General features: G+C 42.0%; 1 protein-coding gene across 2 annotated transcripts in view; it reads right to left on the minus strand.

Annotated features, from left to right (window-relative positions):
- The window catches only part of LOC129836526 (storkhead-box protein 1-like), a 52,870-nt gene extending 36,803 nt beyond the window's left edge, over positions 1–16,067 (minus strand). Inside the window, exon 1 of one of the 2 annotated variants that reach the window (XM_055902825.1) lies at positions 15,525–16,067. In XM_055902825.1, coding sequence (XP_055758800.1) covers positions 15,525–15,849 — 325 coding nt within the window. In that variant the 5' untranslated portion in view covers positions 15,850–16,067. Of the gene's footprint in view, positions 1–181; positions 1,635–15,524 lie in introns of those variants that run through there. The other variant, XM_055902826.1, reaches the window with a different exon arrangement.
- Between the last annotated feature and the right edge of the window lie 464 nt (positions 16,068–16,531).

Raw genomic sequence — 16,531 nt, forward strand, 5'->3', positions numbered from 1 at the left:
ATACCGATATCCGATATTTTCCTTGACAAAAAACCTGATACAGATAACCAATATTTAACATTTTAGCAGCCTTTTAAGCATTCTAGTACAGTTACACACTGACCAACAAGTTATTTTGTTGGCATATACGTATGTCCCCATTACCAGTAAAACATAATCAAAACCTATTTCTTTCACTTACTTGCTGTGCTGTTTCATTGTTCATTTGTTCAGTCGTTTCATTCTCAACCAGGATTTCATCATACATGCCAAGCAGTGAAGTTTCAGCTCTGTCTTTCCATGGCCTCTTCTGTCGTGGGTCCTCTTCTTCGGTGCGCACCGTCACTTTGTCCGTTTTCATCTTGTCCAGCTGTGTCTTTAACATTTCATGTAAACCCTGTTTCTTGTCAGCATCGAGTAGCGGTCCTTGTACCTAGCATCCAGCATGGTGGCGACACAGTAAAGATGCTCAGAGAGAATGCCACCGAATCGCTTGTTCACAGCCTCTAGTAGAGTACTTTTGCGAGTTTTAACCCCACAATCTGTCTGCAGTTTTGTTGAGCAGGTGTTTCAATGCCATGACAGATGGTATCACGTCTGCTGCAGATGCAGTTGATTAACTTATTTCTCCAGTCAGTTGTTCGAATGGAGCTAGGAGTGTGTTCATGTTTCCAAGTTTCAAACATGTTCTCAAATCCCATTGAGATGGCAGCAGCGGTATGAGAACCGACACATTCTTCAGCATGCAATGTGGCTTTCTTCAGTACGAAATCCTCGTCTACCCTCTATGCTGTCAGACTCAGCATGCTCATTGGGCTGACATCGCTGGTCCAAATGTCAGCCGTGAAGCTACAAGAAGTGACGCCCATAGCAAGTAGCTCATGGATGTGCGTTTCAACAATACTGTGTAACTCCGGTAGCACAACATCTGAAAAAGAGTGCCTACTTGGTAGTGTGTACCGGGGCTCGAGGTGCTCGGCCAGTCGGCGAAAGCCAACATCATTCACGACAGAGAACGGTTGATTGTCAAGGGCAATGAATTCCATTATCTTGGCATTAATGGATTTCACCTTTGATTGTCTCACTGAAATGTTCTTACTCTTTCAAATGACTGCTGGACTTGAACTTGTTTAGTTGTTGGAAGTGTGCGCTTAGTGTATTTTCTGCTTTTGTTCTAAGTAGTCGCAGAACGTCTGGGGGTGATGCACTTTCAAATGAGTCATTAGGTTTGTGGTATTGAAAGATATCACTTTCTCCCCTCCTCGGGAAATAATAGCAACACAAACGTTACATATGACCTTTCTGTTATCTTCCTTTGAAACTTCCAAATAGATCCACACAGCAGACATTGTGGGCTAGGTGAGGAATGCTGTGGTGCACGTGTAGCGCAATACTGTTCATGACGTCATTACGTCATCTACCTACGTTATATAGGTATGCACGTCAGCTTTGACATCGGTTTTGTACATTGGGGTTAAACTAGACAGGCCGATGCCGATGTTGGCATTATTAGCTAATATTGGTGCGATTCCGATATGCTTACCGATGCATCCCTACTTATTAACCATCATTTATTCACATTGCTTTACTTTAATAAAATATTTCAGTTGTTGTGTACATTCAATTTGTTTTTTGACTTTATTATTATTATTATTATTTCATTCCAAGTCATCATCTCATCTCTATAGATCTGCTGCCTGACAAAATCAATATTTTAGTAGTTCTTCAAAGTAAATAAGACATACTTTTATGACTGCTGAATACCAACCTCTAATCACTTAGCTCATATATTTTCAGGTAGAGATACCTCGCGAAGCAACTGCCCTCTACATCTATTTTCTGTCTCTTCTGTCCCACTCAGTGTCTGCTCCACACTAACTCAACATAGCAGGCGTAATAGAAACACACAGACCGGACAAGTAGGCACGTAATGGATTATGGTCATTGTAGTTAATACCATGTTTGACACTAAACTATGTAGAATATCGGCCTGTTGGAAACAACTCCCTACTACACCGCATGGTTCGGGCTTGATCTGATTTATCTCTAGAGAAACTGCACATTGAGCTCACAGAAAACAACTAAATGGAATTCAAATAATTGAACCGACGTCGGTCAATTAGTTGTTTAAAAAACGAAAAATATGCGGAATATTGGTTGATAGCAGTACCTGTCCTCCATCTCTGAACAGCAGTGAGAGAATAATGTTAAAATCGAATAAAAGCAGTCGACACACACACGCATTAACACAGGTATGCACACGCACACACCCACACACGCACACACCCACACACTCACACACCTGCCAGTGTGAATAAGCTGAGGGGTGCTGGTTGATGTGATATTGTTGGCTGTGATCCAGTGCTGTGGGTAAACTCTACAGGTCAATAAATGGGCCAGTCTGTGTGATTCTCACCTAGGGAGAGTTTCCTGCTGAATGGGGGGAGGATGTAGAGGATGTAGCTAACAAACGATCAGGGACAAAGACAGAAGCATGCACACACAGCTAGAGTCTCACAGCGAGAGGTCATGTTAGAGAATGGAGGGCGAGGTTGTCTCCTCTCTGGACTAATAACAAGCAACTGAGGAAATAGCTATCAAGACACCACACACACTGTCACACACACACACACTGTTTCCTTTCTCCATTTCTCACACTATGGGTCTCCATGACCAGGACTGAGATGAAGTCAGATAGAGAGAGACAGACACAGACAGACGGACATGTTTACGGACATATTCAATCAATCCCTATCCCAGTCTGCTGTCCCCACATGCTTCAAGATGGTCACCATTGTTCCTGTTCCCAAGAAAGCTAATGTAACTGAAATAAATTACTATCGTCCCATAGCACTCACTTCTGTCATCATGAAGTGCTTTGAGAGACTAGTCAAGGATCATATCACCTCCACCCTACCTGTCACCCTAGACCCACTTCAATTTGCTTACCGCCCCAATAGGTCCACAGACGATGCAATCGCTATCACACTGCACACTGCCCTATCCCATCTGGACAAGAGGAATCTCTTCAACTTCAGGAGGCTGAAAGAATGTGGCTTGTCACCGAAAACCCTCACTAACCTTTACAGGTGCACAATTGAGAGCATCCTGTCGGGCTGTCTCACCGCCTGGTACGGCAACTGCACAGTCCACAACCGCAAGGCTCTCCCGAGGGTGGTGCGGTCTGCACAGCGCATCACCGGGGGCAAACTACCCGCCCTCCAGGACACCTCCAACACACGATTACACAGGAAGGCTGTGGAATGCTGTGGAAGGCACAGGAAGGCTCTTCAGATGGGGCCACAGTGTCTCCTGACCGCTCCTGTCTCAGCCTCCAGTATTTATGCTGCAGTAGTTTGTGTCGGGGGGCTAGGGTCAGTTGGTTATACCTGGAGTACTTCTCCTGTCTTATCCAGTGTCCTGTGTGAATTTAAGTATGCTTTCTCTAATTCTCTCGTTCTCTCTCTCTGAGAACCTGAGCCCTAGGACCATACGTCAGGACTACCGGGCATGACGACTCCTTGCTGTCCCCAGTCCGCCTGGCCTTGCTGCTATTCCAGTTTCAACTGTTCTGCCTGCGGTTACGGAACCCCTACCTGTCCCAGACCTGCTGTTTTCAACTTTTAATGATCGGCTATGAAAAGCCAACAGATTTATTCCTGATTATTATTTGACCATGCTTGTCATTTATGAACATTTTGAAAATCTTGGCTCTCTCTAATTTTCTCCTTCTCTCTTTCTTTCTCTCGGAGGACCTGAGCCCTGGGACCATACGTCGGGACTGCCGGGCGTGGTGGCTCCTTGCTGTCCCCAGTCCGCCTGGCCTTGCTGCTGTTCCGGTTTCAGCTGTTCTGCCTGCGGTTATGGAACCGCCACCTGTCCCAGACCTGTTGTTTTTCAACTCTTAATGATCGGCTATGAAAAGCCAACTGAAAATTATTCATGATTATTATTTGACCATGCTTGTCACTTATGAACCTTTTTGAACATCTTGGCATAGTTCTGTTATAATCTCCACCCGGCACAGCCAGAAGAGGACTGGCCACCCCTCATAGCCTGGTTCCTCTCTAGGTTTCTTCCTAGGTTTTGGCCTTTCTAGGGAGTTTTTCCTCGCCACCGTGCTTCTACACATGCATTCTAGCTGTTTGGGGTTTTAGGCTGGGTCTCTGTACAGCACTTAGAGATATTAGCTGATGTACGAAGGGCTATATAAAATAAACTTGATTGATTGATTGAAGGCAAAAAAGATCCTTAAAGACAACAACAAACCGAGCCACTGCCTGTTCACACCGCTATCATCCAGAAGGAGAGGTCAGTACAGGTGCATCAAAGCGGGGACAGAAAGATTGAAAAACAGCTTCTTTCAAGGCCATCAGATTGTTAAACAGCCACCACCAGCGCAGAGAGGCGGCTGCCTACCTACAGACTTGATATCATTGGCCACTTTAAGAAATGGAACACTAGTCACTTTAATAATGCCACTTTAAGAATGTTTAATTAACTTTATCATTACTAATCTCAGGTGTATATAATGTATACTGTATCCTTCACTTTCTATTCTTTACTATCTATTGCATTTTAGCCGCTCTGTCACTGCTCATCCATATATTTTATACTTACAGTTGAAGTCGGAAGTTTACATACACTTAGGTTGGAGTCATTAAAACCCGTTTCTCAACCACTCCACAAATTTCTTGTTAACAAACTATAGTTTTAGCAAGTCAGTTAGGACATCTACTTTGTGCATGACAGTAATTTTTCCAACAATTGTTTACAGACAGATTATTTCACTTATCACAATTCCAGTGGGTCAGAAGTTTACATTCACTAAGTTTACTGTGCCTTTAACTTCTTAAGGCTGCAGGGGCAGTATTGAGTAGCTTGGATGAAAGGTGCACAGAGGTGCCCATAGTAAACTGCCTGCTCCTCAGTCCCAGTTGCTAATATATGCATATTATTATTCGTATTGGATAGAAAACACTCTGAAGTTTCTAAAACTGTTTGAATGATCATATTGCAGGCAGAAACCTGAGAAAAAATCCAAACAGGAAGTGGGAATTCTGAGGTTGATAGATTTTCAACACAGCCCCTATTGAACAAACAATGGGATATGGATGAGTTTGCACTTCCTACAGCTTCCACTAGATGTCAACAGTCTGTAGAACCTTGTCTGATGCCTCTACTGTGAAGTGGGGCCGAAGGAGACAGGAAATAGTCAGGTCTACCATGACCTGGCCATGCTCTGACCATGCGCGTTCACATGAGAGGGAGCTATGTTCCATCGCACATCTGAAGTCAATGTAATTCTCCGGTTGGAACGTTATTCAAGATTTATGTTAAAAACATTCTAAAGATTGATTCAATACATCGTTTGACATGTTTCTACTGACTGTTACGGAATTTTTGGACATTTCGTCTGCTTTTAGTGAATGCGCTTCCTGATGTTGGATTTGTTTACCAAACATGCTGACAAAAATAGCTATTTGGAGTCCTGGGAGTGCATTCCGACGAAGATCAGCAAAGGTAAGTGAATATTTATAATGCTTTTTATGAGTTTTGTTGACTGCACAATTTGGCGGGAAACTGTATGGCTTGCTTTTGTGGCTGAACGCTGTTCTCAGATTATTGAATATTGTGCTTTTGCCGTAAAGATTTTTGAAATCTGACACAGCGGTTGCATTAAGAACAAGTGTATCTTTAATTCTATGTAAAACATGTATCTTTCATCAAAGTTTATGATGAGTATTTATGTTATTTGACGTGGCTTTCTGCAATTTCTCCGGATATTTTGGAGGCATTTCTGAACATGGCGCCAATGTAAACTGAGGTTTTTGGATATAAATATTAACTTTAACGAACAAAACACATATGTATTGTGTAACATGAAGTCCTATGAGTGTCATCTGATGAAGATCATCAAAGGTTAGTGATTCATTTTATCTCTATTTCTGCTTTTTGTGACTCCTGTCTTTGGCTGGAAAAATGACTGTGTTTGTCTGTGATTTTGCGGTGACCTAACATAATCGTTTGAGGTGCTTACGCTGTAAAGCCTATTTGAAATCGGACTCTTTGGTGGGATTAACAACAATATTACCTTTAAAATGGTATAAGATATGTATGTATGTATTCAAACATACATGTATGTTTGAGGAATTTTTATTATGAGATTTCTGTTGATAAAATTTGGCGCCCTGCACTTTCACTGGCTGTTGTCATATCATCCCGTTAACGGGATTGCAGCCATAAGAAGTTTAAACAGCTTGGAAAATTCCAGAAACTTATGTCATGGCCTTAGAAGCTTCTGATAGGCTAATTGACATAATTTGAGTCATTTGGAAGTGTACCTGTGGATGTATTTCAAGGCCTACATTCAAACTAAGTGCCTCATTGCTTGACATCACGGGAAAATCAAAAGAAATCAGCCAAGACCTCAGAAAAAAATTGTTGACCTCCACGAGTCTGGTTCATCCTTGGGCGCAATTTCCAAATGCCTGAAGGTACCACGCTCATCTGTACAAATAATAGTAAGCAAGTATAAACACCTAGAGATGAACGTACTTTGGTGCGAAAAGTGCAAATCAATCCCAGAACAAGAGCAAAGGACCTTGTGAAGGAAACAGGTAAAAAAGTATCTATATTCACAGTAAAACGAGTCCTATATCGACATAACCTGAAAGGCCGCTCAGTAAGGAAGAAGCCACTGCTCCAAAACCGCCATAAAAAAGCCAGACTACGTTTTGCAACTGCACATGAGGACAAATATCATACTTTTTTGAGAAATGTCCTCTGGTCTGAGGAAACAAAAATAGAACTGTTTGGCCATAATGACCATCGTTATGTTTGGGAGGAAAAATGGGGAGGCTTGCAAGCTGAAGAACACCATCCCAACCGTGAAGAACGGGGGTGGCAAAATCATGTTGTGGGGGTGCATTGCTGCAGGAGGGACTGGTGCACTAAGCAAAATAGATGGCATCATGAGAAAGGAAAATTGTGTGGATATATTGAAGCAACATCTCAAGACATCAGTCAGGAAGTTAAAGCTTGGTCGCAAATGGGTCTTCCAAATGGACAATGACCCCAAGCATACTTCCAAAGTTGTGGCAACATGGCCTAAGGACAACAAAGTCAAGGTATTGGAGTGGCCATCACAAAGCCCTTACCTCAATCCTATAGAAAATGTGTGAGCATAACTGAAAAAGTGTGTGCGAACAAGGAGGCCTACAAACCTGACTCTGTTACACCAGCTCTGGCAGGAGGAATGGGCCAAAATTTACCAAATTTATTGTGGGAAGCTTGTGGAAGGCTACCCGAAATGTTTGAACCAAGTTAAACAATTTAAAGGCAATGCTACCAAATACTAATTGAGTGTATGTAAACTTCTGACCCACTGGGAATGTGATGAAATAAATACAAGCTGAAATAAATCATTTTCTCTACTATTATGACATTTCACATTCTTAAAATAAAGTGGTGATCCTAACTGACCTGAGGGAATTTGTACTGGGATTAAATGTCAGGAATTGTGAAAAACTGAGTTTAAATGTATTTGGCTAAGGTGTATGTAAACGTCCGACTTCAACTGTATATATTCTTATCCCATTCCTTTACTAGATTGTGTGTATTAGGTTTTGTTGTGGAATTTGTTAGATATTAGGTTATGTTGTGAAATTGTTAGATACTGCTGCACTGTCAGATCTAGAAGCATTAGCATTTTGCTACACTCGCAATAACACCTGCTAACCATGTGTATGTGACCAATAAAATTTGATTTGACACAGATAGACAGACAGTGTGTTTGGTTACCTCTAAAAAACATTCCTCTGGTGTTATTGGTGGGAATCAGATCCAGGTCGACTCCATGAGAGACATAGATCCAGTCATACAAACCTCTGGGTTCAAATGTCAAACAGCATCCATATACGGTCACACTGGACTGGTTATTCAATTATTTCACCCACACTGCTCGCGGGCGCCAACAAGCGTCTGCGGGCTAAAGGGCTAAAATAGAACTCATTCCTATTTCTGATGCAGATCGCGCTGCAAGTCCTGCCTCTCCCATCTCCTCATTGGTATATAGAAGCAGGTACCCACGTGCCATCTCCTCATTGGTTATACCCACGTGGGTGATTGAAAGACGAACTGTTTTGCCGGTAGTTGTGGTATGAAAGTTTAGATGCGATCACCATATAAATTAAACAATGAAAAAGCTTGGAAGGAGGAGAGATGACTAGAAACGATTCGGTTGGCCGTTTTATGTGTGGATTAATTGTCGGAGTAGAGGTCCTTGTGCATTTCAGGTAAAAGAACAACTCAATGTTTATATCCCAGGACAAATTAGCTAGCAACAGCAAGCTAGCTAAATAGGTCAAATTAACGTTAGCTAGCAAGTGCAAGCTAACTAGCTAAATTGCCATACATGTTTAATGTTTCTCGATCTGTCCCCAAATTAATGTCATCGGTTCAGAGTTTGTTTTGATATTTTAACCTGCGTGTAGTGATCGCTTTTGGTGTGGGGAGGAAAAATAAATAGGGCACGCGCGCAGCCGGTTTGGGTTCGTGTAAGCACGACTGGTCTTATGTTGCATGCTGTGTTGAATGCACAGCCCCTGCCACTTGAAATAACATGTAGTTTGGAGCTCATCAGCCCTCATCTCCACTCAGGAACACTCCCTCTGCACTGTACTAATGAGAGAGAGAGTGCTCTGCTACAGGCATTTATGGTGGCTGAACTGGGCCTCTGTGTGCGAAAAACACCTAGAAACAAAGCTTGTGCAGAGACACAGAGCGCTTCTTCAGTATATAAGGAACACCTAGAAATAAAGCACACACACAGAAGTGTAAGGATGGAACACCTGGAGACGCTGAGATTATGTGAGCCGGTTGCCTTAACAACGACCCTTGTGAAGCCCGGTGATCCCGCGGGGGCTAGTTAGCCCAGAGGTCACAACCTTTGACCTTAGCCAGTTGATCATGACAAGCTGGCTGTTTAACACCCCACCGCACACACACACTTTCTCTCTCTCTCTCTCACACACACACACACACACACACACACCAGAACAACAAGGTGGACAGTTTAACCCCAGTAAGTCCCAGTGAGGGGATGTCATGGCTAATAAGCTAACATCTGGGAGAGTTACGACCATTAGTTGAGCTCTGAGACTCGGACCAAACAACCCAATGAAATCAGACTCCCTATGTCTTAAAGTATACAAACACCTTCATCTCCAAGATGTGAAGGAGGAAAACACGTTGTCTGTATTGAGATCAGGATTCAAGAGGGAAGCATTTGAAAAATGAGCTGGAAGCAATGCATACAGTTGTGTTGCACGTATACCCTCTCCCCATATCAAGTTATAGGTCTAACACAATATTTCTCCAATTACTTTTTTCTTTATCTATTTTTTATTTTAAAAAGGTATAATAAATTGAGAACACATTCTAATTTGTTGAGAAGAGTTTCATTAAAACAAATGCTTCAATTGAAAGCTCCACATTTAAAATCAATACCACATCACTGACAGTGACAACATCCAGTCTCTTGTTGCCCATGATGGTGGAAGAGGAGGGCTCAATTGTGTAGGAGGACATAGGATACCTCATTGCACCACAGGGCGCGGCTCAGCATAAATGTTTTACCCTGCGTATCCCTCCGCCTGGCTTAGCCTCATACCAGGAACTATATCCACAGTGAGGTGCATCCCAAATTGCACCCTATTCCCTATATAGTGCACTACTTTTGACAAGAGACGTATGAGCCCTGAACAAAAGTACTACACTATAGGGAATAGAGTGTCATTTAGGATGAATGTTAGCCTTCTCAATTATGCAAAGGCAGCTAACAGACATTTTGATGGTTGAGGGAAGCCTCCTATTTCACCTGTGGAGAAGAGTGGAACAATAACTATATCCTTCCACAGTGGTGACCCGTCATTCAGACAGAGCCCCACCTGTTTTGAGCCCCACATGTTTGGGGTGGAAGGCTTTCCTGTTTTGCATGTTATTTTGGCATTAATAGGTGTCACATATCAGTTTGCAAACAATGTAAAAATATATATAATTGAGTTAAGAAAGCCGCACACAAACATGGTCTCTTTTTTGTTTTCTTGAGTAAGGCAGCTCCAAAATGCAGGTGTTTCAGTCTAGCTCAGTGCTTTCTGTGGTCGTAGGGCAAGCCAGCAGAAAATACGGAGCGTTGCACCGTTATTGGCTAAGTGTTTGGTCACTCATGGGGACACTACATCACCGCCAAGTCTAAAGGCAGAGCTAGAAAATTCAAGCCCCTTGGGTGCTGCCATAGAGTTACATTAGAAGTGCACATCCAAGAAGGCTCAAGGTCATTGGCCACAGATAAAATTATGTCAAATCATGTTATATCTACAGTAGCTTTGATTGGACATCATACTTTCAAAATCTTAGCTATCAGTCATCATCATGAATCAAGTCGACAATCTAATGGCAAATCCTTTTTAATCCTTGTCATATGAAGATAAATAATGAAGAGAAATTATAGATAAAATGTATCGGTGCTCATCGGCCATTGGACAAACATTACACAACAAGTTGGAAATCGTAAATTCAACAATGAGTGGTTTGGAAGGAATCAGTGGCTAACTGCAAGCATTGAAAAGCAATCATTAGCCTGCTATTCAGTGGACTGTCTGTATGGTCGCAAGTCCAAGATTAAGGGTCTCTTTTCCTAGTTAAAAATTAGAAACATTCAACATGGCCATGCTGTCAATGAAGCATGTGTGTGCATGAAGCATGTGTTTTGTGCCTCGCTCAAAACAACTGTTAACTCGGAAATGAAAAATCTGACTTTAGTGAGTTCAAGACAACTGGGAACTCGAGAAAAATGAGCTACGAGCTACTTTCATCCAACTCGGAATTGTAAATCCGGAACTCTGGCCTCTTTCTAGAACTACGGCCTGAAGATCACTGACGTCATCATGATTCAGCCTTGATTTTTTCAGAGTGCCCAAATCCAGAGAATACCAGACTTTGATGACAAAGTTTGATGACACAATTTGCTCACGAAGGACTGCGGCACCCCCTTCCTGTTCAAGTGAGCACAGCACAACTAGGTGAGTCCAAAAATGTCTTGTATGCTGCAACATAGATGATGTAATATGCTAGGGAGATATGTATACTGTAGCTAAGAAAGTAATACTAAGGGTATGTTGTGTAGTAAGCTGTTCGTATCACATGTGCCTCACCCTAATAATTTGGTCTATTTTTACCTCTTAATTTTGTCTACTGTTCTGACTTGGTGGGGCACATATGGCCTATAACCTGTTTTTGAGAAATGTAATCATCGAATATTGTAAGAGCTTTCATTGTCTGCTTATATGCCCCCTTTATTTATCCTAAAGTTCTGACTTGGTGTACAGGGAGAACATTGTAAGAATGTCCCATGTTCTGAATTCTGTCACTGTACACTTCAAAAGTACTGAACAAATAGTTATATTGAGTACGTCCGTCCTAGCTCGCTCATTTTAATCGAAATTACGGATTGCCTCTTATCCGCTTGCTGTCCCCTTATGCCATAGTTTGTACATCTCAATTGTCAGTAGAAATCACATTTGTTTAAGCAAGTCAGCCATATCAGCTATGTTTTTTTTTAAAGGCAGTAAATGAGGCTGAATTAATTGTTTCTCTGCCAGACAAGGCTCCGCTGATAGCCAGGTGTAGCAGTGGTAAGGTGGCGGGACTGCTGTTAGAACTCTGCTGTTGGGACAGCTTTATGTAGGCAGTTTGTTGGCACAGTTTGTCACCGTTATAGTGCAATTAATGTATTGTTTAGTGTTATGTAGTGGCTATGCTGCCATGCATCCCATATATTTTTCTGCCCCACCAAGATGTACATGCTAAAATCGCCCCTGTCCTTCCATGACAAGGCTATTAAGACATAAGACTCTGATTAACAGTATAATTACACCATATTCTATTTATATGGTGTACTGGCACCATTCTCTCAAAATACCTTCTTCCCTACAACTTCATATCTTAACTTTAATACAGTTTAGGATCCCTGAGGTCTAGCTAACACCAGTCCTAGCCACTCTTCAGCACTCTCAGAAAGTTCTGTTCTGATAAATATAGATTACATCAATCATTCACCAGAATGATCTAGACTAGTGTTGTTCTCTAACGCATCAAACACTGCAGACTAGCCTATATCTCATCCTTATCCAATTTCAAATGTTTTAACAATCTTTCTTCAACAACTCTATTAAAACCCTCTACAAATTTTGTACCCCTTGGAAAGAAAAACCTCATGATTTCATACGCCTCTAGCCTGAATCTATGAAAGAGAGAGAGACAGAGAGAGACAGAAAGAGAGAAAGAGCGAGAGGGAGAGAGAGAGAGAGGGATAGAGGCAAACAGACAGACAGAGAAAGAGAGAGAGATATGACATTTGAAATGTATTTCTTCTTTTGGATCTTTTGTGAGTGTAATGTTTACTGTTCCTTTTTTATTGTTTATTTCACTTTTGTTTATTATCTATTTCACTTGCTTTGGCAATGCAAACATATGTTTCGCATGCCAATAAAGCCCCATAAATTGAATTGGGTGGGAGAGAGAGCGAGAGATTCCAGTGTGAGAGGTCAACTCCAGTACCAGGGAGGCCCATTCCCAGAAAGGCATAACAACAGAGCCTGTTCATCCTCCTAGTCTCACAATCCACCCCGTCTCCTCATCATTCCTTCACCCAGTGTCTCCCTCACCTCATCCCCTCCAAACACCCCACCTCCTCAATTCCGTTCCACTGTAACCAGCCACCCCAAGCCCCTTATCTCCTCACCCATTCCCGTTCATCGTCCCCCCCCCTCACTCTCTTCCTCTCCTCCTCTCTGCCCTCATCCAAAGAGTGTCGGCCCCATGAACCATCAGTCTTCTCCCTCCATTAGCACTGACACAGTGATAATCAGACAGACAGAATGAGGAAACTAACCCAGTCTTATAAATGACTGTGCTCATAGTCTCTATCTATCTCTCAATTCAAAGGGCTTTATTGGCATGGGAAACATATGTTTCCATTGCCAAAGCAACTGAAATTAACAATAAACAAAAGGAAAATGAACAGTAAATGAACAGTAAACATTCCACTCATAAAAGTTTTAAAAGACATTTCAAATGTTATATTATTGGCTATGTAACAGTGTTGTAACAATGTGAAAGTAGTTGAAGTATGAAAGGGAAATAATAAACAGATGGTGTTTGTGCTCCCTGTTTGGGTTCTCTCTCTCTCTCTCTGACAGTTCGGCATATCAATTTCTACCTCTCCCCTCCTTCCCTTCCCTCTCCACCTCCCCCCTCCCTCCCCACGACCTCCGTCCTTCCCTCTCACCTTCACCTCTCTCCACCTCTGTCCTTTCCTCTCCACCTCTCTGTCACTCCTCCATACCCTTCCCTCTCCCTACCCTTCTCTCCTTCCTTCTCCACCTTTCCCTCCTTCCCTTCCCTCTCCACTTCTCCCTCATTCCCTTCCCCTCCCTTCTTCCCTCTCTACCCCGCCATCTCCCCTTGTGTGGTTCTCTCCCTTTTCCTCTAATTCCTGTCCTCTACCTCTCTCCACACAGTGCACCTTGACATACAGACTGAAATGGGGAACAGCTCTGAAGCACACACACACTGCTGACCTGTGACCTGCCTCCTGACCATGTGTCCAAGGCCAACAAAGCAGGCTGTATTGAAAGTGACTATACTTTTGTGTGTGGGTGTCTGTTATGGACCTGCATGCTGCATAAACCTTGTTTCAAATCTCTCAATTCAATTCAAGGGCTTTATTGGCATGGGAAACATATGTTTTCTCTCTCTCTCTCTCTAGTATCTTCTGAGCTTACCATAATTAGGTGTAAAATCCACACAGAGCTGTCATTTACACCTACTAGAACCAGTCTTCTCTGACATTGTACAAGCCATGAGATCATGTTGTCATAGATACGGTATGGATGTTCAAAACACCATGCACAATATAGCTACCTGAAAAGGATCAAATGATAGCTTTCTGAAACTCATATAAGGGCTTTTTGAATATTGACAAATTGAAAATAAGTACAAAATTAGATTTCAACACCTGTTGTTCATTTAATTTGGCTACCTAGTTAATTTTTACACCAATGTGCACACTGCCCACGAAACTGAGCTGCACTTCCTGATCTCCTGCCAAATGTATGACCATATTAGAGACACATTTTTCCCTCAGATCACACAGTCCCACAAAGAAATCGAAAACAAACCCATTTTTGATAAACTCCCATATCTGCTTAGTGAAATACCAGTGTGCCATCACAGCAGCAAGATGTGTGACCTGTTGCCACAAGAAAAGCTCAACCAGTGAAGAACAAACACCATTGTAAATACAACCCATATTTGTTTATTTATTTTCTCTTTTGTACTTATTATTACAACACTGTATATAGCCATAATATGACATTTGAAATGTCTTTATTATTTTGAAACTTTTGTGAGTGTAATGTTTACTGTTCATTTCTGAATGTTTATTTCACTTTTGTTTATTATCTATTTCGATTGCTTTGGCAATGTAAACATGTGTTTCCCATGCAAATAAAGCCCCTTTGAAATGAATTGAGCAGAAGAAGAAGAGAGAGGTCTAATTGTGGTTGTACAGAGGTTTGTAAACAGGCTTTGTCAAACAGACAGAAAGTGTCAACACAGTCAAAAATATGTGTAAGACCACCAGGCAAATGTTTGAGCAAGCCAATGGTTATTGGACATCACCTCTGAAGCTTTGTGACAGAGCCAATAGATAGTTTACCAAGGCCTGCATTTCAAAGCTTTGACTTCTACACCAATCACCACATGAATGAAACAGGCAGGGTATAGTAGACCTAGACTTGAACATCCTCTAGCACTGAAGACAACATTCTCTTTTTGTTGGATAATGTTATATCACAAACAAATGATATGGTAGGCCAGGCCTATTTCTTATCATGTTAATAGACCTACTGAGTAATATACATCTAAATACAGTATTGAGGACCAATAGCCTAACTGCATCATATAATATAGAATATAATAAAATTACCTTAGGCTATCTTTTCTACAGGGACTATGAGCAATACATGCTCAATCTCAATGTTGCTCTTCAAGTGTCCAATGCAATAAGCTTTTTTTTTTAAGTATAAATTCTTCAGGAACATGGCAAGAAAAAAAGGCTGACCTGAAGACAGGATCAGATCACATGTCATTGACATTTTCTCAGGCTTTTATTTTCATTATCTTACACATTTTCTCTCTCGAAGCTGCTAAGTGCTGTGTAAACAAAGCATTTCCCAAAGAGTCCCTAGAAATTCTGGTGAATGGGGACTCAAGTCCATACTTAACAATACTTAAACCCATTATGAGGTTAGATAATTTTCTCATGAAATAAAATCCTAATTTATTGTGCGCCAAGATGGCAATGGGCATTCCATTTTTTATTGTTGCACGGGCAGCATGTTTTCTCAGACATGTCAATAAATTAAACACATTAAAACAACTATAAATAGTGACGTTAGAATAATCATTCGTGTACATACCTACTGCTTTGATGACAAACCCTTTGGGTGACCTCAGCGCTCGGCGCATCCAAGCTTCCCTCAGCACCTCTAGGTTGTTGGCATTCCCATGGACGAACAACACCAAATTCTCCATCCATCCTTGAAAGTAAACTTCAGCTATAGCTTTCACAAGTCTTTTATTCCAAAAACTGCGCAGATTTTGCGCTTTAAAATCGGCAAAAATCTCCTGCCCGCTTGCAGCCTTGTATTTCTCTCCCCCCGTGGCTCTCGAGCTCTCCTCGTCCTTGCCGAAGACCAGCGCGAGCGAGGCGGTCGACAGTTGGACGACCCGTTGTTGTGACATTTTCGTTATGTCGGATTTGCGCGATTCCAGGTGAGAAATATCATGCTACAGACACTATCAAAAATTGAAGCTCTTCTTCCAACTCGTAAAGTGATGCTATTCCCCCACACTCTCATTGGAACGCTAGAATTTGTAAAACATTCCGACAGTGGCTGTGAGCTGTGCCTGTAATTTAGCAGAGCGCAGACTGGGAGAGTTTCTCCTGCTTCCAAGGTAACCAGTAGTGACACTGGCAGAGGAGGCGGAGGGATGCTGATAATCAGCTAGTTGTGACAGGGCCAGTGGCGACCCGTCATTCAAGGCAGGCCCCACATATTTAGCATTAATATTTTGGCATTAATAGGTGTCACATATCAGTTTGCAAACAATGTAAAATATATATATATATATCACTGAGTTAATAAAGCCGCATAAAAACATGGTCTCTTTTTTGTTTTCTTGAGTAAGGCAGCTCCAAAATGCAGGTGTTTCAGTCTAGCTCAGTGCTTTCTGTGGTCGTAGGGCAAGCCAGCAGAAAATACGTAGCGTTGCGCTGTGATTGGCTCAGTGTTCTGTCACTCATGGCGACACTACGTCACCGCCAAGTCTACGGGTAGAGCTAGAAAATTCTAGACCCTTGGTTGCTGCCATAGAGTTACATTAGAAGTGCCCATCCAAGAAGGCTCAAGGTCACTGTCCACAG

This window comes from Salvelinus fontinalis, chromosome 37 (genome assembly GCF_029448725.1).
Source record: "Salvelinus fontinalis isolate EN_2023a chromosome 37, ASM2944872v1, whole genome shotgun sequence".
Lineage (NCBI taxonomy): Eukaryota > Metazoa > Chordata > Actinopteri > Salmoniformes > Salmonidae > Salvelinus > Salvelinus fontinalis.